General features: G+C 38.8%; 1 protein-coding gene across 2 annotated transcripts in view; it reads left to right on the top strand.

Moving 5' to 3' along the window:
• Positions 1-7,515: 7,515 nt before the first annotated feature.
• Positions 7,516-26,776, top strand: part of LOC135219375 (L-threonine 3-dehydrogenase-like) — a 75,884-nt gene continuing 56,623 nt past the window's right edge. For both annotated transcript variants that reach the window (XM_064256098.1, XM_064256097.1), the window contains exons 1-5: positions 7,516-7,645; positions 13,121-13,244; positions 16,616-16,697; positions 19,019-19,134; positions 26,103-26,262. In XM_064256098.1, coding sequence (XP_064112168.1) covers positions 13,125-13,244; positions 16,616-16,697; positions 19,019-19,134; positions 26,103-26,262 — 478 coding nt within the window. In that variant the 5' untranslated portion in view covers positions 7,516-7,645; positions 13,121-13,124. The remainder of the gene's footprint in view (positions 7,646-13,120; positions 13,245-16,615; positions 16,698-19,018; positions 19,135-26,102; positions 26,263-26,776) is intronic.

The raw sequence follows: 26,776 nt of genomic DNA, 5'->3' as shown, positions 1-26,776 counted from the left end.
TTTAACTATTTTTCTGCGAATTTTTGTACACGTTTAATATGTCTAATCGGTGTTAAAGGGTTAAGGTCCCCGATTATACAAATATGATCAGCAGGAGAATCGTGAATAATACTGTGTAACTCACTAGGATCATACAGTAATGATCAAAATTATTGTTATTTTCCCATGGCATATAAACATTAATTATTATGATTTTAGAGTTCCTTACTGTCACATGAAGCCCCAGCAATCTGTCACTCCTGGTGGTCATCACCTTTATCATATTGTCTAACAATTTGTGCTACAGGAAAGAAAGAACCCCTTTTGGGTAATCGGCTATGATTTGATCTGTAACTTGCATTGATGAAGTCGAGAAGGTTCTGAAGTCTTCATGTATTGAATCGCAGATGACAGGGTCATGTGGCCAGAGGAGCGTTTCTTGCAATGCCATGATGCCTTTGAAGTTTTTGCAGAACATGTCTAGGAGAGGAATGTTCCGCATGAGTCCAAAAATATTCCAAGAGACTATGTTTAATGTATCCATGGCTACTCACCAAGGTGGGAGATGAATGCGCTGATCATTTGGGTGTATAGGGGTTTAGCCAGGGGGAGTGGGCAGTCACTCACCGTGGGCGGTTTGCTGGCACTTGCAGTGTAAATGACCCTGGTTGGGGTGTCAGTAGGTTCCTGTAGGGGTGGTTGGTCCCGGATTAGGTTATATCGTGAAACCAATTTATTAGGACCGAAATTCTCACCTTTAAGAATGTCGAGGTGTTGAAATAGTCAGGTAATCCTGTAAGCCACTTTATGTTTACTTTTGCATGGGAGTTTGTGAGAGATGAGTGGGTAAGAGCCAGTGAGAAACTTGACTCTCTCCACTATGGCGTCAAGTGTCACCGATTAGCGCAGATTGTGAATTATTACGTGACATCTCTTCTCAGGTGTCGGATGAGGTGAAACACAAATGTTGGGCTCCAATCCAGTGACCAAATGAGAGGTTCTTCTCTTCTTTCTGCTTGTTTGTATCTGCCACCTGCCAGACCCCTCATGATCACTCTCATCTGCATCTACGATGGGGAGTTGGGGGGGAGAGATAGGGTGGGGAGAATCACGAGGGCTGGTAATCATCACCGGAGATCTATCTTCCACCGGAGGCACTGGGGAGGGAGAAGTTGGGTGACCAACAGTCCCCTCAGAACAGTCTATAGGTGATGGGGGCACTCACGTGTTGCTGGGAGGCGAGGAAAAACGATGCCACATTCAAAGGAGTCTGGTGACTATCTGAGATTTTCTATCGATTCCTGTACTCCTTTGATCGCATCCAGATCCTTGCAAGATTATTTGTTTCCACAGTTTCAAGATTGTCTAGGGATTCCTGTAGGCCTTTGATCACTTCCCTGATTCTTGAGATTTTATCATTTGTCTCCTCAATTTTTTCCGAGTTTTTTCCAATTGGTTCTGAGAGGGATTTTGCTGTATGGAAGGCATTTTCTGCCGTGCGGTACACCGCAGGTAGGCTTAGGTCAGGAGGCCCTTTTGGAAGCAGATTGTAAGGGTCATCGGCATAGATTTCCACCGAGCAGGTCCTTAGCCACTTAGTGATATATGATATTTTCTTGTGAGAGGACAGGTTTTTTGCGGATTGCTCCTTGAGAATGCTCTCTGGTATCAGATCTTTGCATTTCATATATGCAACGTTAATTTCTTCATCGGTGAAGACATCACTGACAGATTGTATAGCGGACTCGATGTCGGAACATTTCAATTGGTATTGTATAAAGTAAAGACAATTGTTCACAAGTACAGAACTTGTGTGTGTGTGGGGCACAGGCAACAGTAGGTGCCAGGGTCACTTGCACAACGGTTGGAGGTTGGTCGGATGACATTTTTGTGGTAAAGGAAGGGTCAAGCACTAACACATACACTGCATTCTTTTACCCATTTCCCAGGGCCAATAGGCCTCGAGTAGCTGTGATTTGAAAGATTTCTAAGGCACTTATTGGAGCAGAAAGAATATTAGTATATCTGCAATTGCACAACACTCTCCAGCCTACACGCCGGGTATTACATGGAGACACTATTAGCACATTGCTTACTATAAGAGGTATAATCACCAAGGGCGAAAAACCCTTCCTTTCTGTAAAGAAAGCGAGAGAGACCTCCAACATGTCTGCCCCCACAAGTACTCCCCACTAAGACAGTGATTTATAAAATAATGATTGGGAGATCTGTTGAATGTTAATCTCGGTATCTTTTTGGGAGCAGGAGCCGACCCCAAGTTCTTGATATCTGCGGTTGTGGAGCAGTTTCGACTGGCAGACGCCATCCTTAGTGTTGGCTTTGGGACGTCCTTGACCTTGTTTCGGGATGTCGATCTTTTCATCTGAAGTCTTGTTTAGTGGAAGAATTCTGGTGCTTCTGCCAGTTTCCTCCTGGGTTTTGCTGTCCATTAGGATGGCTGGCTTTAACCTGTCGATAGATATCCAGTCTTCCCGCCCATAGATGTTGACGAGGTATGCCTTGGATGATCTACTGACGACTCTGTATGGTCTGGTCAAGGGAGGGTGGCGGGTGTCGTTCCTCATGAAGATGTGTGTATAGGGTTTCAGACCTTCTTGGGTGAAGTTATGGGATCCTGTCCACAAGAGTCTTCCGGTAGGGTGCGAACTTCTTAGCGAGTTCTCTTAGTCTTGGAAGGGGTGTATCCAGGTCTTGCAGCTCTGTGGGGAAGAGCTGGGCCCCTGTCTGTATTTATTGTCCAGCACACCAAAACGGTTTATCCAACTTGATAGGAGGGCTTCTGCGCAGACAGTTGTTGATGCTTCCACCATTGGGGTTGCTTCTGGCCATCTTGTGGAACGGTCTATGATTGTCAGGAGGTATCTGGCTCCTCATGATTGTGGCAGAGGTCCTACGATGTCTACGTGGATGTGCCTGAAACATCATCGTGGTTGAGGGAAGTCTCCGATGCCTGATTCCGTGTGCCGGGTGATCTTACTTGTCTGGCATGGTCTTCGCCCAAACTCGTATGTCCTTCCCGATCCCGTGCCACACGAATTTCTCTGTCGTTGTTGTTCGTCCTGATGGATGTGACAGGTCATGGATGATGTCGAACGACTGCTTTCTCCGTGACGTGGGTATCGGGGCAGGGGCGGCTTTTGCTGGTATCGCAGTAAAGTGTCAATCCTGATTCGCCTATTGGTATGTCTTCCCACTTTAGTGCGGTAAGTGCCGTGTGGTAACCTGCCGTTTCTGGATCTGTGGCCTGTTCCTTCGCCAGGTCTGCGTAGTCTATGGCCAGGGCGTCGGCTATCAGGTTCTTCTTGCCGGGGAAGTAGCTGTGGTGCATCCGAATTCTGGCAGTAGCAGCCAGGTGCCATTGCTGTCGTGCCAACCATGTGTCTCCTGCCTTCATGAACGCATTACCAACAGCTTGTGGTCTGTTAGGATGGTGAAAGGGCTGCTGTCCAAGAGGTACTTGAAGTGCCGCATGACTTGGTAGATTGCCTGCAGTTCCCTGTCGAGTGTACTGTAGCGGGTCTCTGGCGGCTTTAACTTGCGACTAAAAAATGCAGGCAGGCAGGGGGAACCGTCTACTATCTGCTCCAGCGAGGCTCCGCAAGTGACGTTGCTGGCGTCGGTGGGGAGTCTCATGGGGGCGGTGTGGTGTTGATTTGTTAAGGTGGTGGCTTTGGCAAGGGCTTCCTTCGTCTGTTCGAACACCTTTTGCTGCAGGACTAACAAAAAGTCAGTGCTTTTGGCTTCCCCTTAAGCACTCTGGTTAGGGGATACATGATGCGGGCGATGTCCAGCATGAATTGTCGGTAGTGGTTAACTATGCCAAGGAACTCCTACAGGGACTTGGTGGTTTTTGGTGTTGGAAAATCCTTGACTGCGTCTCGGAAAGATCTCATGCCCCAGGAAGTCTACCTTCTCGAATCCAAAGGTACATATGTCGAACCTGACGATCAATCTGTTCTCCTAAAGGTGTTTCAGCACAGCCCGGGCGTGGCCCAGGTGCTCCTCTGGGGACCTGGAGAAGATCAGGATGTCGTCCATGTAGCAGACACAGAAAGGTAGGTCCTCCAAGATGATGTTCATCAGGCATTGGAATGTGGCCCCGGCATTCCTGAGGCCGAAGGTGGAGTAGGAGAAGGTGTATGTCCCAAATGGTGCAATGATGGCTGTCTTTGGAACATTGTTGGGATGTACTGGTACCTGAAATTAAGACGAGCAAATCCATTTTTGTGAATATTTTAACCCATGCAGGACTCCTGTTAGGTCCTGCATGTTTGGCAGGGGGTTGTAGTCCGGCGTTGTCACTAGGTTCAGCCGACAGTAGTCCCCACAGGGCCTCTAGGAACCATCTAGTTTCTTCACCATGGACTCAATGACTTTTTGCAGATACCCATCCTTCCCATCTCAGCGAATGCTCGTTCAGCATCCTGGAGTTTCTTGGGCAGCAGGTGGCAGAACTTTGCATGTGTCAGCGAATCTGTGGTGATGATGTGGTGCTGGATGCCTTGCTTGGCCTGGGTACCTGGCATCTGACACAGTTTTGGCTTGAAGACACCTGGGAATTCATGCAGGAGGGCACTGTATTTATTCGCTGAGATGGAACATATTGCAGGCATTCCTGGTCCGGCAGAGAGCAGTCGGGAGCAGCAGGTATTTTTGGCCGACATCTACTGCAGTCCGTGTTGTGCGAGGAAACTGGTGCCTGTTAGGAGAAACCTGACATCTGCAGTGATGAAGGGTCATTTGTATTTATGGCCCAGGATGGACATTCTGCGGGTCCGAGTCCCATAGCAGTGGATGGGGCTTCCATTTGTGGCCACTAGTGCAGCTGCGGTGCCGGATGTGTGGTCGCGGTCCTCCCCTGATGGCGGAAATACTGACTATAGCCTGCATGTCTATCAGCATCTGTCGTCTCAATACAGCGTCGTGGATGAAGAATCCTAGTGGCTGGGATTCTCTAATGTTTGCAGCCATTGCTGTGGCGGCCGCCCTCCCAGTTTTTAGTGAAAGAACAGGGGGCTCTGCAATTTTTTGCGTCCTTTCCGAACCTCCGATAGAAGTAACACCTGGCTGGATTTATTTTCATCTGCTGCAATGGCGGCGCCTTCTTCCTGTATACCGCATTCATGTCCCCCTCCTTGGCTTCTTCTGCTACCAGCCTGCAGTGTGCTTGGAAACCTTGGTTGCCTCATGGACTTTGTGTGCAATGTTCACCAATTTGTCCATCGAGCACACGTCTGCTTCCGTGATTTATGCCCTTACCTCCTGCAAAAGGCGCCACAGGAAAATTTCCCACGACTAGTTGATCTCCCTCCTCCGTCCATCTGAGTCAAAGCCCGGCAGCATCAGGAGACCTTGTAGTTCATCCCAGGCGCCCCCAAGGGGCTGGTTCGTCAGGTCAAGGGCACGCTGCGCTCTCTCTGGGATGGGTATAAAGTACGTGTCAATGAGTTTCTTTCGTAGGTCTTCGTACTTGACTTTGCCCAGATGCCAGTCCAACCATGGAGTGATTCTGTTGAAGACTTCCTCAAGCAGCGTTGTCATGGTGAGGTCTGCTTTAGTTTCCTCGTCTGTAATTTTAACTACACAGAATTGGACGTCTGCCTGCAGAAACCAGGACGAATTGTTTTGCCGTGAGAACGTTGGCAGTTTCATCGCCCAGGATATTGCTGCCATCTTGACTCTCGCCAAAACGCAAAATAAGCACCGTATTTAGTCCAGTAAAGGTGTTTGGGATTCGTCAGAAGTCAAAACTATACACCATGTGTTTCTGTTAATGTCTTCTGAATACGGTCGAATCGTAAATGGCGGGGCCAAACCGTTCAAGAACGCCAGAATGTACCTGAAGAAGGCATGCCGTAATTAGTCCATTAATGGCGTGGGTGTTCTCCAAGGAGGGAGCTTTTAGAGGTCTAGACTTTGTTGCTGTATGGTTCCGTTAACGTCTTCTGAAGGTAAAAGTGGCTGTAGTGAGTCTGTAATGGCAAAGCTAAAACCGCTGTGTTTACCGTCACTCCTTGGGTCACCAGTTGTGGAGTCAAAGAAAGCAGACTGGGTACTGACTGATTTATTACCTGGGGAAAAGGTATACATAGCAGCGTGCGGATGGAAACAAAGTGGCTGACCCCAGGTTCCCATGACCCGCACGCTGAGTGAGAGCAGTTTGTGTTTGTTAACAGTCAATCAAATAACAACAAGAGACATAATGTACATACAGTGATAAAATATATATTGGCGGAAAGGCCAGGAAATTCTACATACAAATATATACATGTAATTCTTGTTGTGTTGATATATGCGGTATATGATTGTAATTAATGGGTAAAGAAGACGTCTTTACAGAATGAATATCACAGATAATGGTGAAATAAGGAAAAACCATGAATCAAAGGATATGTAAAGTAAGGAGAACATTAGGCTGTTTTCAAAATACTGGGAAGAAACTCGGAATGTATGTGGAAGCAAAAGTGGGAATGTGTGAATGGTTTGTTGGGCCAACAACCCTTTACGTAAGTGGAGTTTGGATGCTGACTGACAATGGAAGAATAAAGGTTGAAGCAGTTTGCACGGTCTGTGTGTGTAGTAGGTATGGTGCGAGAAGAACTGAAAATTTGGGAAATGTAGAAGAGGGTTACCTTAGGTGAAAGGGTGAATCAGAAACAACGTTTTTCGAGAAAATTGAGTCATCTGAAGAGTGTATACTTCTGAAGTGTTAGGATGAGGGAAAGGAACACCTATAAATGACTGGTCGGTGGAGTGACTGAAGTGCTGGAAAGGAAGGCATTATTACCCAAGAAGCACTAGAGTGCTGGCAAGATGTTGTGGACACTGCATGCCTAGTGATTTTTAGGATTAGCATATTTACAACATTTGATAGCTTCATTACTCTGGATGTTCGACACTAAAGCTCCTTAATTATGTGTTACTATTGCACACACGCACATTATATATATATATAACCCTATATATATATATATATATATATTATATATATAGATATATATACATATATATATATATACATATATATACATATATGTGTGTGTATGTGTACGTATGTAGATTATATATAAATATAATATATATAATATATATATATATATATATATATATATATATATATTATATAATCTACATACGTACACATACACACACACACACACACACACACACACACATATATATATATATATATATATATATATATATATAATGTGTGTGTTGTGTGTTAATAATCTTGTCTGCTGAGTGTTGATAAAGGTAAGGCTCAGATATAGAAATCTGACTAACATTGATCTTATCTTGAACAGTTGAGCATCATACCCTAAACATTTTGCCAAAACCTGATTATGTAAAACTTCGTTATACAGTAAAGATGCCGTCATTTTTTGAAAATATGTTACACGTAACTAAAATCATTAAGCATGCAGTGTGCATTGTTGCTTTAGATTTAAACTCTCCAACAACCTTAAACCCGTTGTTGGAGTACCTTTAGTTCTGGTCAAAGCCGAAACATTCTGAGTTTCCTGAAGTTATCGACTCGATAGCTCACTGTGCAGGTACGCTCGGTCTGCTGTGGCGCCGGGGGCCTGTCGTGTCCGTCAGATGGTCTTTGGATTCCACTGGGACAACGCAGCTCGTAACTAAGGTAAAGGAAGTTCACGAAAGTTTTTCAAATTAAATTTTTTCTCATAAAGTTTCGTCTCCAGTTCTTTCTTTGTACTTGCAATTATAAAGAATATAATGCAGGCCTTTTGACGGCTCTGTAGAAGTTTAATTTCATATATTTACTAATGATACGCGAATTGTAATACTACAATTTCTTTGTTTTATGAGATCTAAAATCATCAGATATTGTACACGTAGGCAAGTTCAGGCGAAAACGTTTATGTGTAATAATCATAGATTCTGAAACTTTAAACCTGTATGCAAACGTTTACAGAAAAAAAATACAAATTATTGTGTTTTGTGCTGAGATAACCACTTAAAAGAGGAAATTTAGCATTCAATATCAATACTTATGTTATCAACAAGCAACAGAGATTTAGTTATTCAATTTTACCATGTGGTAGACTGATCCTCATCCACGTATGGTAGACTTATGGAACTCGGACCCCATGACAGTTTCAGTGTCTTTATTTAGACCCTGTTCCAAACCTCGACTGGGAGAGCGTGCGGTTGGTATACCTGAACAGGTGGGCCTTGGAAGCTTCAGCTGAGGCTTGTTTGTAAACAAGGCTTCCTTTGCTTTTAACCCAGATAGTACTTTTTTTTTTTTTTTTTTTTTTTTTGTAGTATGGTAGAAATTATTTCGTAAAATATTTTACATATACGTAGGTGTGTTGTACATTTACTGGATTCGTTATTTTAACTGGTAAAAAATGAAACTCCAAATTGATGCTGCAAATTCAAGAGCGATACGAATTACTCGAGCGTAGTAAGTGATATATATCCTCAACTAGGAATAATGAACCTGTGAATGTAAATACGCACACAGGCATGCATATATATATATATATATATATATATCTATATATATTATATATATATATTATATATATATATATAAAACTTATTAATAAAGGCAGATATTGCCACTGTGGGTATTCCTGGCTTACTGATTTGTGCTTTAAAAAAACCATTAGGCAGGTTTATATCGATTTGGTAAGTCCTTATTCACGAGTTCAAAAAGATTACTGCGTAATTATCAACATGATAGGTATCAATTAATTCCAACTTATTAAGTTTTGACAAAATTAATATTTTCGATTAAAATCCCTGAATAAATGCAGTTGATACATCTTTTATTATCTTTTTCCAGCATTAGCCTTCCTTTATTTCGTCTCCTTTGCTAAGTAAGCAAATCTTAAGTCATTTCCTTTAATTATTCTGATTATATATGTAGACTATAATGTCTGTTTTTATTCCGTTATATGTATTAATCTCTCTTATGCACCCCTTTTTTATCCAATGACAAAGCCCTTTAATGGTAGGTACCCCCAGGCCGACTCTAGTGTCATATATTATTTAGAATTGAAGACTTGAAGCTTGGCATTCTCTACTTTATTATTACATTATTATTACATTTGTGTGTAGCCGTTCAAAACCAATTAATTAACAATCATACTGATAGTGTGAGGTCTCAATGAAACAGAACTGGGTACTGATGATTTATTAGTTGTTTGAGATTAAGCTGGCCTTATACCAGCACAGGCTTTTGCTCATAGAGCATCTTGTAGGTGATTTCTTACGTTGTTGTTTGAGATTAAGCTGGTCTTATGTCAGCACGGGCTCTGACTCATAGAGCAGCCCGTAGTGCGGTGATCTATTACTTGTTGTTGTTTGAGATTAAGCTGGCCTTATGCCAGCACGGGCTCTTGCTCCTAGAGCAGCTCATAGGAGGATTTATTACCTGGGCACGCGATATACATAGCAGTGTGCGGACGGAAACGGAGTGCCCGACCCCCGAGTCCCGCGACTTACACACAGATAGAGGAGAATTTGTGTTTCTTAGCAGATAATAAAATGGTAATAACAAAAGATATAATGGACATACATTGATGAATTATATATCGGCGGAAAGGCCATGAAATTCTACATACAAACATCTACATGTGATTCTTGCTGCTTAGCTAGATGGGATACAAGACTGTGATTAGTGGGTAACGAAGGCTTGACATAGGTCTTCACAATCTAGAGGAGATACAAGATCGTGATCAGGGGGTAAAGAAGGTCTTTACATGTACTTCCCCCAAGACAATTATTAATGGTTAATAATGAATAATTAAATAATGCATAATTGATAATGAATAATTGGAAGATTTGTTCAGTTAATCACGAGATCTTGTTGGTATCAGGAGCTGTCCCCAAGTACTTGATATTTGAGGTTGTGGGGCGGTCTCGACTGATGGGTCGTCCGACGGGCCTGCCAGGATATCATCTTTCGTCCGGCCCCTGGGACAACCTCGACCATGTCTCGGGCCATCAGTTTATTCGCTTGAGGTCTTGTTTTTTGGAGGAATTTTCGGACGTCTGCCGATCTCTTTCCGGGTTTCGTTATCCATCAGGAAAGCTGGCTTTAATCTGTCGACGGATACCCATCAGGCATGCCAGGGAGACCCAGAGTTCTGACAGGAATGCCAAGCCCCAATCCATAGTGATGTCGTCCGGCACACTGAAACCGCTTATCCAACATGATAATAGGGTTTCCACACAGGCGCTTGTAAATGCTTCTGCCATCGGTGTTGCTTCCGGCCATCTCATAGACTGGTCTATGACTGTTAGGAGGTATCTGGCTCCCCCCAATTGGGGCAGAGGTCCTATGACCACATAAATGTGCCCAAACTGTCTTCGTTGTTGAGGGAAGTCTCCGATGCCTGATTCTCTGTGCAGTTCTTTGCCCATCTCCGCACATCCTTTTTTATCCCATGCTCACTAACTTCTCGGTCATCAGGGCCATGTTGTACGTCCAGATGGATGGGAAAGGCCATGGATGATGTCGAATACCTGCTTCCTTTGTGATGCGGTTGTCAGGGAGCAGGGGTGGCCTGTGCTGGTATTGCAGAGAAGTTGATCCCTGCTTTCCTACTGGCACATCCTTCCACTTCAGCGTGGTGAGTGCCATGCGGTAAGGTGGTGTTTCGGGGTATGCAGCTTGTTCCTTTGCCAGGTCCTCACAGTCGATGCCCAGGTGGACCAAATTTATTTAAATCCTTGATAGGGCACCAGCTACCGGGTTCTTCTCTCCGGGGAATGTCCAGCACGAATTGGTAGTAGTTGACCATGTCAAGGAACTCCTGCAGGGACTTGATCGTCTTCGGTGTAGGGAAGTTGTTTACCGCCTTTGCCTTGGAGGCCATAGGGCGGACGCCCGTTAAGATTTCGTATCCCAAGAAGTCCACATTCTCTACGCCAAAGGAACACTTGTCGAATTTGGCAATCAACCTGTTCTCCTGAAGGCATTTCAGTACAGCCCAGACCTGTTTCAGGTGCCCTTCCAGGGACCTGGATAAGATCAGGATATCATCCACGTAGCAGACGCAGAAAGGTAGGTCCCCAGGATGCTGTCCATCAGTCGTTGGAATGTGGCCCCAGCATTCCTGAGGCTGAAGGTGGAGTAGGAGAAGGTATATGTTCCAAAAGGCGTGATGATGGTCATCTTTGGAACGTCATCGGGATGTACTGGCACCTGAAAATAAGATTTAAGTAGATACATTTTAGTAAATATTTTGGCACCGTGTAGGGCTCCTGATAGGTCCTGCCTGTTTCGCAGGGGTAATGGTCAGGATTTGTCCACCATGTGGAGGGGGGACGTCCATGGGCTGGATGCCTTCTTGCAAATACCCATTCTCTCTATTTCTGCAAATGCCTTGTTAAGCGTCCTGGAGCTTCTTGGGCGGCAGGCAGCGAAACTTGGCATGTGTTGGTGGGCTCTGGTGGTGATGTGCTGGTAGATGCAGTACTTGGCGTGCGTTCCCAGCACCTGGCGTAGCTCCGGCTTGAAGACATCTGGGAATTTATGCAGGAGGGCGAAGTATTTAGACATACAGTTGGCATTCCTGAGCCGGTGTGGAGTGGGTGGGAGCGACAGGTTCTAGTGTCTAGGAGGTGTTTACAGCTGACATCCACCAGTTTCTCCATTGAAAGTGTGTCTACCTCCATGATTTGCGCCCTCGCCTCCCAAGGAAGGCCGCACAGGAATATTTCTCACAATAGACTGATTTCCCTTCTTTTGCTGGATTCGTTGAGGTCCGGCAGCATCAGGAGACCTCGTAGTTCATCCCAGGCATCCTTGGGTGATGCGTCCCCCAGGGGCTGGTTCATTAGGTCCAGGCTGCATTGGGCTCTTTCTGGGACGGGCATGGAGTACATCTCAGTGAGCTTCCTGCATAGGGCTTTGTATTTGATCTTTTCCAGCTGTGCATCTAGCCAAGGTGTAATTTTATTAAACACTTCCTCAAGCAACTTCGTCATGGTGATATCTGCTTTGATTTCTTTGTCTGTGACCTTGGCTACGCAGAAATAGATGTTGGCCCACAGGAACCAAGATGCAGTGTTTTGCCACGAGAATGGCAGCAGCTTTATCGCCTGAGTTATCGTGGTTTTCGAAGGTGAGGGGGATGTAGAGGATCTGTGGGTCCTCAGTTTGATTTTCGGGTTCTGTGTCTGGCATTTTGATTCTCACACCAAAACGTGAATTAAGCACTGTATTTAGTCAGTTAATGGTGTTCGGGTTAATCAGATGTCAGAACTACGCCATGTGGTTCCGTTAATGACTTTCTGAATACGGTTGATGTGGATCGTAAATGGCAGAGCCAAACTGTTTGAACACGCCAGAACGTACCTGGGAAGTACGCCATAATTAGTCCGTTAGTGGTGTGGGTGGTTTTCTGAGGAGGGAGCTTACAGAAGCCTAAACTTTGTTGCTGTATGGTTTTGTTAAAGGCTTCTGAAGGTACACGCGGCCATAGTGAGTCCGTTAATGGCAAAGCCAAAACCACTGTTTACTGTCATTCCTCGGGTCACCAGTTGTGAGGTTTCAATGAAACAGAACTGGGTACTGATGATTTATTACCTGGGCTAGCGATATATATAGCAGTGTGCGGACAGAAACAGAGTGCCCGACCCACCAGGTCCCACGACTCGCACACAGATAGAGAAGAATTTGCGTTTCTTAGCAATCAATAAAATGGTAATAACAAAGGACATAATGGACACACATTGATGAATTATATATTGGCGGAAAGGCCAGGAAATTCTACATACAAACATATACATGTGATTTTTGCTGCTTAGCTAGATGAGATACAAGATTGTGATTAGTGGGTAAATAAGGTCTTGACACAGGTCTTTACAATCTAGATGAGATACAAGATCGTGATCAGTGGGTAAAGAAAGTCTTTACAATATGTAGATGTAAACAAACTATATAATAGCATGCAGTTACAAGATGTGGATAAGGTAGTAAGGACTTTGCAGGACTGAAATAGTGAAGGAATGCTGTGTAATCACAGCAATTAAAGTTTTGATGAACGTGCGCAAGTTATTACTGGAAAGCATCTAATGTTCTGCTACCTTTCTCACTATATTGACAATTATGAAAATAATTTTTGTCCCTTTTCAGGAAGATGTCCTTGCCATCAGAAATGAGGTGCCTTGTTAAGGAGACGGAGGGACAAGGCTACCAGTTAGTGAAGAGACCAGTTCCCAAACCTGGTCCTGGTGACGTAATCATCAAAGTCGAAAGGGTAATTTATTAAAGAATTTTCACTGTGTCCTCTTGCTAAAGGCCTGGAAAGTGGTATAGGAAAGATGCCAGTGGGACTAGCATATGAACTTTGAGGTCGAGTAATGGGTTGACGAAGTGTATTAAATGCAGGAAGGAAGGGGAGACATGACAGGCAGCGCCGGGTTCCAGCGCAGCATAGCACGCACTGCCAAGCTCGTTTTACAGTATTATATATCAAAAGGTAATAATAATTAATCCAAGCACAAGGTGAAGGACGACATTTTATTTATGATGTGGCCCGAAAAGCCATTTAAGTGTGGAAACGAAAGGGCTGTCTATTCGAGAGTAGGTCCTAAGATATGACACCCCTAGATGTTAAAATATGTATGGCAAAAGTTAGTCAATAATCCTGGATAGATAAAATTTAGTGACATAAAGATGAAATTTATTGGTAAACTTGTGCCTTTCATTGTATATACTGTACCTCTGAGGCTGAAATGAGATTTTGAATGATTGAGATTTTATCCTGTTGCCTCAAAGGAGTTTCTTAAAGACGAGCTTCAATAACATAGAGTCGGTCTTGCTACTAGGCATTATATTCTTTTAGTGTTTCATTTTACAGCATTTGACCCAGAGTTTTAAGCTTAGGTAGGAGACAGGCCGTTCAAGAACAGTGGTTTATTTCTCTCTCTCTCTCTCTCTCTCTCTCTCTCTCTCTCTCTCGTCTCCAAATTCTCTCTTCTCTCTCCTCCTCTCTCTCTCTCTAGATATTATCTATATATATATATAATATATATATATATATATATATATTACTATATATATGTATAGATATATATATATATATATATATATATATATATATATATAATCTTTAATACACTTACAAGTTATGGTAATCGATCTGTGCTTGGTCAGTTTTCGCTTACCCGGAGAGTAAGCCTTCGAACTACTCAATTGTTCTTGTTCTTGTTGGGGGTGTAGGAAAGGTCTACAGAGAGCCTAAAAAGGTCTGAAGAAGGTGTTTCGTGTTGAGTTAAAGATGCAGGAATTTTAGGATAGGTTGTTTATGATTTGTTTATGAGAATGAAAATGTAAAAAAATAAATAATGTGCATGTTAATCAGTACCTCAAAATTATTTCTAATAAAATATAGCAATTTATTTTGATTTTCATTAGTGAAACAGGGCTCTTTTTGACCGTAGATTTTAGCACGTTTTAATTTATGTTAAAAGTTAGGGACAAATGTATACAACTTAGGCGTGTGTGATGGGAGATTTTGTACCCGTCCCAGATAAGCTGGAAGTCGGATCTCGTGCTTTTTTATAACCTAACCCATTTCCTCTCCGTTATCACAATGATAATAATCTGCTCTTTAGATTAATGATAGGCTTGAACCTTGCTTACGGCTACTGTTTAATGATATAAATAAGACCCTTTATAGTTCCATTGGGCAGCTAAAGATAGTGATGATGTCGGTTACACGCATTCTTAAGAAATGTAAACAAAACAGAATACAGGTGGACATGGTCGCTCAATTCATATTTTGTAATATGATATATGATATTACATCCAATATGATTAGATGAGGTAAAACAAGTTTTATTAAATGATCATTATTTTCAATATGTAGCTATTGCTCTGCTTTTGCATTGGATGTTTTCAGTGTAACAGCCTAATAGGAGCAATTCATCGGCCGTGACTCAGTACCTATGATGCTTCTCCGTCCTCAACTAAAAAAAAAATAATAACATTTCGAATGAAGCGATTGTAAACTAGTAGTACTACCGGCATAAACAACCGAGTTGAGAAACAGCTGATTGTTGACCGTACCCTGGCGATTCTCAATGATGGCTTCCCTAAGTATAAATAAAATACTTTTTTATTCATCCTTCAAGAGTGGAGATCTTTAGGAAGAATACCAGTAAATCAAAGGTGCAGATTATACCCGAGGCTGAATGAAAATAACGGCCAGACGACAATGATGCCCTGACATTGCGAAATCACGCTTACTGCCTGTGCAATCGAATAATTTTCTAAGAAAAAGTGCCCGGATTGTATTTCTTTTAGCAACTAATGGCAATGAAGATGTCTGTATCACTCAATTTGCCGAATTTGAGAATGTAAACAATGCAAATGACGTACGATGACAATGTTTATATTCTGTAATACAGCACCAATATGATAATAATGCTTCCAATAATATGCTGCAATCGGATATCAACAACCAAAACAACCTTTATTTAAATTATCATCATTATTACAAATGAGTACTTTTCGGTGTATATATATATATATATATATATATATATATATATATATATATATATATATATATATATTTATACATTACACAACGATATATCGGAGTTTCTTTTATAACGCCAGGACGCTTTATATCATTATATCATATCGTAGCATAAAATAATATATATTATATACATATAGTTATTGCTAAATATTATTATATATAATATATATATATAGACTATATTATAATATATTAATGTATAGGTATATATATATATATAATATATATATACTTTAGAAAGCGAGACAGATGATTAAATGTTAATACAACAGTTTTCTTCACGGAAATGTGATCTTTTAGGTTAATGCAAACATCCTGGCATCCCTTAATTTGAGCAATAAGATAATGCTCTCTCTCTCTCTCTCTCTCTCTCTCTCTCTCTCTCTCTCTCTCTCTCTCTCGTTATTGCAAATCTTTCGACGTATCTAATTACTCATTTATATCGGCAAATCAGTCCGAGTTTGCCATCGTCCTATTGTTACAAGATGAAAGAAGCTGCAGTTAAGAATTATCTTCATGTGTTCACTACTATTAAGTACCGCCTCAGTGGCGTGATCGGTATGGTCTTGACCTGCCACCTCGGTGGCTGCGAGTACGATTCTTGGGCATTCCATTGAGGAGTTAGATATGTGTATTTCTGGTGATAGAAATTCACTCTCGACGTGGTTCGAAAGTCACGTAAAGCCGTTGGTCCCTTTGCTGAATAACCCACTGGTTCCATGCAACGTAAAAGCACCATACAAACAAACAAACAATAAATACCAATAAGAATCGTAACGCATCTTGAAACTAAGTATTACCCCCAAAGTAGCCAACATTCATGGCAGAGGTTCAGAGGTGTTTTACCACAATATTGGCAGTGTATTGCAAAATTTGGCGGGAATATATTATACGATACCAGGAGACATGGTCAGTGGCACCTATTTTATTGTAGTACTGTACTAACAAAACGTTTTGTTTTGACCTGAAAACTTAGATCTCAACTGACATTCCAGTCATGTGTGCTTAGGTAGATTAAGCTTCTTGGTGTTTTTCTTCAATACCAAATCTGTTGGTTTTTAATCTGTTCTTTTCTTCAGGTGGCAATATGTGGCTCTGATATTAATCTTTGGAAGTGGAATGAAACAGCCCGCGTCATAGCAACGCTTCCCTTCATACCAGGTAAAACATGAGTTTAGGGGAGTGTTCAATCTGCATACGAGTGTAATTCATTAAATAAATTATCGTTATAATTATTATTATTATAGTGAAATCCCAACCGTTGGATGGGCAATCTGTCGATTCTATCCCATTTTCTATTATTATTTTGACATATATGACCACGCTTGTTACGTATTCTTAGTATAGACATAATTTTCTTATGCATTGACATAATAGTGTTAGTATTGACATATTGTGTTTTGGCGGTCAGTACCGCCAAACATTTGTGAAACCTTCACTGTCATGAAACAGATGTACTGCCATGTTGAAACGAGTATTGGCTCAGCAAAAGACGTACATTGATGTGATGTATTCTTTAAAGTTGGTGCAGCAAGAGCTCTGTCGACCGTATCACTGGTAGCACCAACCCGTCGGCTTCCAAAGAACAATTAAACAATGCAGAAAAATTTCATGGCAATTGCTCATCTTCTACTGGTACCAAAATATTCCAATCAATAGGAACCCTCAAAAATTCCTGCCCGCTTGATCCTAGGCAGCTCTCTCTCTCTCTCTCTCTCTCTCTCTCTCTCTCTCTCTCTCTCTCTCTCTCTCTCTCTCTCTAATGGTAATGATGTTGTGCGTGATTTTTTTTCCTTTTCTCTACCTAACATGATCTGATATAAGTTGATGAAAGACTAGTTCTCATCTGTCTTGATCCAGAATAAATCCCTCTTGGGTAGTAATTTTCTAAAGATAAGAAAATTTGAACTATTATGTGGCATTGTTGCCTAAACATATGTATTTCAGAGATAACCTCACTAAGTTGGCATAATTTTGCATTAAGGCTTCAAAAGAGGCAAGTTAGCTGTTAACTATACAATTGAACAAATTTGCTTTTACTTTTTTTATTCTGAAATTAGTTTTGCTCTCCACGTTAGATTGCAAACGATTTACAGTTTATTCACATTTTCATTATCCATGTATATATATATATATATATATATAATATATATATATATATATATATATATATATATATATATGTGTGTGTGTGTGTGTGTGTCTGTGTGTATACGTGTGTATGTGCGTGCGTGTGTGTGTCTGTGTGTGTGCGCGTGCGTGTTTATTTGTCTTTGATTTCATACACAATTTTATATACTTCCAAATGTTAGTTCAGAAATAACCCATTAATATCAAATATACAGTGTCTCAGAAATAACTTATAAATACACAAAAGGAACTGAATGATTTGTGAACCTTCCTTGACAAGGATTCGAACCTATGCATTTGTGGATGGTACGTGAGTGAGTGACAGTAGACTTCATGCATTTCAGCATCAGGATAGACTGATTTTGACTGTTGATAGCTGAGAACTCCATTTATACCACGTTACTCGTACTACACTGTACATATGTATGATAAATTAGCACCTGCTGAAGAAATGCCATTTTTATTGCTGCGGATATTAAGCCCAAAATAACTTACTTTACTGCAGCCAAAGAATAACTTACATCTGAAGGAAATTACATATAAACGCACCTATAATATATTGGGATGGTATACTGGTGACAGTTCACTTAATGCTTCAGCCATCAAGAGATATAAGAACTGATTTTGACTTGTGCCTACATCGTTTCGTTGAAGTCATCCTCTTTGCTTAGAATTGTAATCACAACTCATATCCATCATGATACCCAATACAGGATACTAAATAAGTAACGTATAGCAATGTTTGTATGACAGATTTGTCACTGATTTTATATAGCATGTTTAGATTTTCAAATATTAGGTCACAAATTCACCCTCACTTCCCTAAAATTCCAAAGATACCTTTTATGTGATTTTTAGAGTTGCATTACAAAATGAGTCGGATAAAATCAATAAGAATCATATTATATAATTTACACCTCTCATTATTATTATTATGCATACTTAGGACCCGGGCAATAGAAGCAACATGAAATTAGGTTTACAGTACATCACTATGATTCTCACTTTGCGGGAATTCCAACAATAACTTATTTTTAATTATCATACTTAATATACAGATATCCTTTATATAGTCTAGAACTAGATTGCGATATTATGTATTATGATTTTCATTATCATTATTGATGTTTTCATTGTTGTTGGCAGAGGGACTGTGTAATGGACATATAATGGACATAATACTTGACTAAATACAAAATAATTCAAGATGCCTGAAATGTCAAGTCATTTCCAAACGTAATTTTTCACAAACTTTGAATAGTATCTGATTTTAAATATTCCATCACTGAATATATACATATTTTTTATTATCTCATCATCTTTGGTCTTATGACCTCCATCTCATCCTTGAGGTCACGAGGCAATGGGAGAGGTGGTGGCTTTGGGCGAAGGAGTCGTTGAACTGAAGCTGGGTCAACGTGTTGCTGTTGAAAACCACTTTTACTGTGGCTCTTGTTATCTCTGTAAGGTAAGAAAAGCTTTGTGTGTGTGTGTGTGTGTGTGTGTGTATGTAAGGAATAAATGGGGAAGAACATAAGAAAGTAATGCTGTAGTATGTAAAGAAATGAAAAATAATATACGTATAAAGAAAAGGAAGTAGGTAACAGCAGTAAAATGGTAGAACTAATCTCTATGTTATGAGATGCACATCAGACATAGGTGAACAACTAATACTGTACACAGATATCCTGGGCTTCGGACCAGGAAGTAGTTCAAAGTGAATTTTCTGCACATACAACCACTAGTTTTAGTTTTCTTTTACAGAAAACTGTAGCGATGACTATTTGTTTGTCAGTCAGCATTTTTTCTGTCCACCCTCAGATATTAAAAACTACTGATGATAAATGGCTGCAAATTGATATATAGTTCATCCAAATTGTGGCCCTCTAGCCTCAGTAGATTTTACTTTAAGGTTAAAGTTAGCCATGATCGTGTGTCTGGCACTGCTGTAGGTGCCATGGCTGAAAGTTTCATGGGCCACGACTGAGAGTTTCATGCAGCATTGTATGCTGTATGGAAAACTCGATTGCACCGAAGAAACTTCGGCACATTTTTTACTTGTTTTTCATAGATATTAATAAAATCAAATGAATAAAGAAAGTAAAATTAAAATCCATGATGGACAACATGAATATACTACAAGAGATTCATTTTTTATATACGTTCATTGTACATCGTCCATTGAGCTCACTTTTAATACGCATACGTAGGGTATAAAAGAAAATCAGGAAAACCTTCTGTGCATCAGTTATTGTGTAACATTTCTTTTCTTTACCTGTAATGTTACCATTTTTCAATGATGGATTGTTCAGAGCAGTCTTTTGAAAAAGTTACTTATAAATCTAAAGGTTATGCCCTTTTTCAGGTTTTCCCCCCAAACTGTTAATTTGCTGATGTTTCATTAAAACAATGAGTATTTATTTCTTACTTCACTTATAGTATAGTTGCTTTTTCCCCCTTTTCTGTTGTGTGTGAATACCAGCCAAGTTATTTTTTCTTTCACAAAATGAATACGCACATAGGCATCACTGCTAAATTTGCAAACTGACTTAACAGAAGCAATTTTATTTTCATCTCTTTTTAAAAATGAATGCAATAATGATAAATAAAGTAAAATATGAAAAAACACTGTGGCTATTTCTATAATGCATTTGTTATAATATATAATATATATATATATATATATATTATATATATATATTATATATATATATATATTATATATATACACATATTTATATATATATACATATATATATATATATATATATATATATATTATATATATATATATATACATACATACATATGAATGGGATTGTCGCTTCTAGAAAGTCGGATCTTTAATAGGAACAGCATGGCCAGGAGAAACTTCAGCATTTTTCAATTAAAACTTTATTTTTATCCATTCAGGGCTAAAAACGGGGAAAATAAAATGAGGAATTATTAATTTTCTTGCAAAACTATTTTAGCAGAAATTGTTATCCATCCCACCTATCTGAGAAAATCTTGAGAGAGTTTTTAATTGACATTGTTAAACCAAAAGCATTAACTTTTAATGTACACTCGGCAAGGAAAGTTAAGATACAGTTTTTTATAAATCTTCGGACATATATTGTTCAATAATGCCATACCTGGCAACTCTAGAAGGGGGGCGGAGCTTCAAAATCATAGCGTTTGTTGCCAAAGACAATAAACGAAAGATGGGAAACTGACTATTTATACCATTAAAAAAAACGTCATCCAACCCGTCAGGATCGCGCCATCTATTGATTATGCCCTCAACTAAAACTCGGCTGTGGCGTAGCGCGGCTTTTTTAAATGTTAAAATTTATTCTTATGCTCCAATAAACTTCTCTTTATAAATTATTGAATACTAAATCGATTAATATTGCTTGTTAACATGATTATAGGGCTCTATCATAGCTTATGACTTATATATTAGGCATTTCTGAATCATTAAATAAAATCCTTCAGTTAATGTAACAGTTAATTGCTAAGTATCTTTATCTAAAATTGAGAGGGCAGTTAGAATGAAACAAACTTATTCTCATATTATCTTATTATTTCACCAATATGTATACAGTAATTATTTTCCTTTTTTTGGGCTTGTGCTTATGATTGTATACTGTACATACCTAAGCAACTGTACACAAATGTTCTTGCAAAGAACATAAACAAAGTAAAAGAAATGGCACATGCTTCATTTGCATGCAATAGTCATACAAGTCATGCAAACAAAACATGCATATATCAGAATTTAAATAGCAAACAAAGCATGGGATGATCAAAACCAATAATATGAAATCAAAAATGAAAAAGCAGACTTAACTTGCATGCTGATTAGGCAAAAGTTAAGCAATATTTTGTTAAAACTAAAAAAAGTACAACAACAAAGTAGTAAAAAGTAAGGTACCCTTTTATAACAAATGCAATGCTGTATTTTACAGAATACTGTATAAGCAAAAATCTAGGTTTAACTTAATTTCCATAAAAAGCAAATAAAAATTGAAATCACAAATCAAATAGGAAACAAACCTATTTATAACAATTTATTAAAATCTCATAGCCCAATTGTGAGAGTTCTCAAAAATGCATATTCAATTGGCACCCTTTTATGAAGGGGAATGTAAACAACACTTCTGCCTGGTATTTTCTAGTAAAATGCCATTTCTGCAAGAAGCATGCAACATTCCTAAAAAAAATTTGAATTTAAACAATTATTCTAATTGACTTGAACCATGTTTCTTTTTGCATCATGTACAGTACAAGCAAATATCATAGGTTTTCACAACTTGTTTTGCCAATTTATTACTACTGTATTACTGCGTACATTTGCTGCCAAATGGTAAATTTACTTTGGAATACTATGTGGGGTGTTGGTACCAATTACAAGATTTCATTAAAAAATTGAACAATTATGAGCATATAATGCAGAAACTTAGATGAAACGGTAAGAATGGATTTTGTGGGAGCAGATATGCTGGTTTGCATGTAATTTTCTTTTATTTTGAATGCTTTTATCCATACATATAGGAAAATTCAATCATAGATTAAAAGGTTAGTGAACTTGAAATTAAAGTAAGTCACTCTAACTTCAACTAAACCTACTTATGACTTCTCCCATATGAATGCTCCCACAAGATACATCCTTCCTGATGGAACAACTTTGGTTGGCTTCGCAAATAGTTGCTTATTAATGGAAAAATTAAGGTAAAACATTTATAACTACAACCCAATGGTAAGCTGCTGAGAATATAACATAACTACAGTATATATACAGTATATCAAAGTTGCTGTGAGAAGCCTATCTGGAAAAGGCATGGAGACCCAATATTCACGAATTGTATGACAGTGATAGGAATTGGTATGTTTATTTCATATTTCTAGAGATTTTCAAGGATATGCAAATATAACTTTAAGGTATTTATTTGAAATACATTGACAAGAATGACAAGAAAATATAGTTTTTTCTAGTTGATTTTGATATGTTTTGCAAGATAGCTTCATTTCCATTGCAAATTACTGTTGACATGGTTAGGTAACTGTTGGCATGGTTATGGTACCGCTGATATGGTTAGGTTTACTGTTGACATGATTAGGCTACTGATGTACATTTACCAGGAAGGTAGGTTGGTTGTTGGGGTTTCAAATGGCAAATATTTTTTTCTAGTCGAAAATCACATGTAAATATATTTTCTTTCCGCTTAGAGGCGTCCACCGTATTATAAATATTTTCCAATATTTCGGAATAACACTGCACCGACATTACAATTTTGCTTTGGTCTATTTTATTTCTTCATTTTCTCTAAAAGTCATCATGTACTTTGTAACAGATGTAATGATTTTATTACCTTTCTTTATTTGAGGAAAAGCATGAAAAATCAGATGGGAAAATCATTTTCGTCCTATTGCAAACCACACACGGGTGATGATGGCTACGCCCACTCATGATTGAAATTGAATGCCCGCTTTGTGAAAAAGTAAACAAACAGACGATGTAGGCAGGTGAAATGCTACCGCCATCTTCATTTCATGCCAGGAACTAAATTGTATGCGGCCGATGCGGCTGTGGCTTGAGCTTCCCATCTTTCGTGTATTGTCTTTGGTTTGTTGCTTTCTAGATTTCCATTAACTTTATACCATAAAGATTCTGTAGAAGTCTTATAATCATTTATACTTGAATGCAAAAACAGGCTCTATATTATTTGTTAATGTTGGTTTGGTAACGTCAGTTCAGGGTAGAATATCGATCACCCTTTTTTAAAACCTACTGTGAAACCTTTTTTATAAGTAATCTTTGACACTAAACTGACGTAAAATTCATACATAATTAAAGACGGATCTTAAACAGTGAGAGAAAGTGTTTTAAAATTTGGGCAGTACTTGTGGAAATCGTGAGGAAAAATACAGTAAAGAATGAAATATTATGACGATAGAGAGCGCGCAAGCATAGCCCTATCGATAGATACTCAATTCATTATATTTACTTGGAGAGATTAAGTAATAATATTTTTCCAAATGTTTCAAAAGTGGAGAGAGAGATAGCAAACTCTGCTTACGTGGAAGCTTAGTCCTATTTATAACTTCTTAATTTCATTATATTTTCTTTGGGAGATTGAGTGATAATATATATTTTTAAAGTAGGTTTTAGAAGTCGAGAGAGAGAAAGAGAGAGAATTATAGTATTGGTGACGGACTTGTGACAGGGGAAAGGCAGAAGAAAGAGCAGTGACTCGGTGCACAGATACCTGGGAAACGGTGATGTGACTGCCAAGATCATGCTGCACTATGCTAGAAAAAATTTGAAGGCTCATAATATTCAAGTTAATTCTCTAAGAAATTCATACCCTAATCTTGATTTCATTCGACAGTTGTCGTAACATTCAAAGATTGTAAAAAGACGTGGAAATTTCAGACGCAGGCTGCGGTCATTCTTGCTCTCTTGATATAGTCTGTACTTTTGAAAATCGGGTTTCATCCACAAATCATTCACGAAAAAAGCTGTGTGAAGTAAAAATATTTATTACCACAAATAATTCAATATGTATTGCACAGGCAATTAAAGTTTTATATCGTGCAAAAAATGCTGATGTGTTGGGAGATCTTTCAGCCTCCCGGCAAAGAAATTCAGTCGTGTAGGGCTGTAGGCTACTACGAGCTGCATTGTAATGAGAACATATAACCAGAAAATCTTTGAGCTGCCATGCTACTTTAACCTTGATAAATAATTATGTTTAGAGACAGTAGCTTTGTAAACAGCAACTAGCATTCGATCCATGTCAACGTCAAAGTAATCAGTGTGAAATCCGTTACATAAGCCAGTATCCAGTGACTAGCACTTTCCCGCTTGAAGTTCTAGGGCTCCTCCTCACATCATAGAAAACGCTCTTGTGGATGCAACTAGATTTGCTCAACCTACCTTAGCCGTCGCAACATTGACTGCCATTGACGTCAGCTAACTTTAATCGCTTTAAAATACAAACATGAGTTTGTAGAAACTAAAGTAATTGCATCCACCACTTACAATGAAGCATTAATATCCCCGTTCATGAAGGAAAACGAGAAAATATTGTCATTGCGATACATAGTACTTCACTCAGAAATTCACATTCTATCTACCAGATCTCTATGAACGAATCCATCTGAGAAATTCAAATTACTTCAGACATATATCGTGTTTTTAAGTATCTGAACGGTTTTGATTTGCAGCTTTAACTTATATGATATAATTTGCTGTTTATTTTCATATTCTAGAGTAAATTTAGCAATAATATGTCTTTTTAGTAAAAACATATAGGAAATTCGATGAACAAAAGCTAATGAAAACTGTATCTTCACTTTTCTTGACGAGTGTACCCAAAAAAAAGACTTGTTCAACATATAAACATGTAAAACGAGAGCTCACTGTCATACTTAGTTATGTATCCATACATTAGATTTAATTTTATCTTCGAGAATCCCTCAAAAATCAGAAGTCTCTTCAAGTTCTAAGACATCCTACCAGAGTTGATGCGATCTTCAATAGTATATTTGTTTACTTGTCCCAAATGTAATTTGGGAACCTATGTGGGTAATTCCAGTCGGCTGTTGAAGGTTCGCATCGATTGCCATTGGGGTGTCAGTCACCCAACAGGATTAGTTTTATCCACGAACGAATTCTCTGCAATACGCAACCATGCAGTAAAATATAAACATAACATTCAGTACAGTCATTTCAAAATCTTATCTCAAACAATAGATAACCGGTCATTACCCATTCTCGAGTCCCTCTTCATTAAATAGTTGTCACCAACCCCAACAACCATTCAAGTGCTGTACAATTAAACATTACCCAATAGACCATTCGTCCATTCTACTTTCTCGCTTCTGTGTTTGGCTTTCCCTTGTTGTCAGAAATAAATGATAACTTATTCAGTCTTGTCCATGAGTTCTCGTTTCGCTGTTTTTTGCTATGTTCGCCTTTATTTTATTTTTTTTTTTCTTCTTCTTTTGTAATCATATAAAGAAATTTTTGCCTGTAAGGATTAATGTTAAATATTTTTTACATCTTTAGTAATAATGTAAATTTCTCAGATGTTCACGTGTGGTTTTTGTGTTAATATTCAGATTTTTTTCTCTCCTGAAAATGTCCGTATGCTTAGTAGCTTTGCTCCTTACTGTTAATCTCGTGTTTAATTATTTACCATCTTGTTTTTATCTAAAATTCGAATTTCACTGATGTTATGATAATTTTTGTATATAATTTTTAAAAGTATAATTTACTAATTTATAGGATTTTTAATTTTTTGCCTGTTTTTAGCACTGACGATAGGATTTGTATCCCGAAACGTAGGTGATGGATAAAAATAAAGTTTTAACTGAAAAATGCTGAAGTTTATGCTGGCCATACTGTTCGTTCCTATTATATATACATATATATGTGTTCATTCACAGGAGAAGAGAGGAGACATATGTATGAGGATGAACCAATACGGGCATGGTCGTGGAACAGATCAGGGTGGCTGTGCTCAGTATTCACGTGTTCCAGCACGCTACTGCTATGCTCTAACCACCAATCTGACTGCAAATCAGGCGGTATTACTTGAACCTATGGGTAGGTTCAAATATGTATTTATATTATACACTCACTCACACACACACACTATATATATATATATATATATATATATATATATATATATATATACACACCATATTTATATATACTATATACATATTCATACATAGAAGGAACAAAGCTTTGAAAATGCAAGAAGTAAGGTAACCATTTGATCGAGGAACAAACCGAAAAACACAAAAATGCACAAGTTATTACTGATGTACGTAAACCTGGCTTTCGGACCAGATAGGTTAGGTTTTTGAAGCATATATATATATATATATATATATATATATATATTTATATATATATATAATATATATATATATATAGAGGGATCCACAGTATCCTTGTTTATCTATATATAAACAAAGCTTAAAGCTTTCGTCATCCTCTGTGGACTTGATCAAGTCCACAGTAGGATGGACGAAAGCTTTAAGCTTTGTATAAATATATTATATAGTAAACAGGATTTACTGTGGACCCCTCTATTGATTTATTAGAAGCC

The sequence above is a fragment of the Macrobrachium nipponense genome, chromosome 1, assembly GCF_015104395.2.
Source record: "Macrobrachium nipponense isolate FS-2020 chromosome 1, ASM1510439v2, whole genome shotgun sequence".
Lineage (NCBI taxonomy): Eukaryota > Metazoa > Arthropoda > Malacostraca > Decapoda > Palaemonidae > Macrobrachium > Macrobrachium nipponense.
Note: the sequence above shows the minus strand (reverse complement) of the source record. Positions and strands in the feature narration are given on the sequence as shown.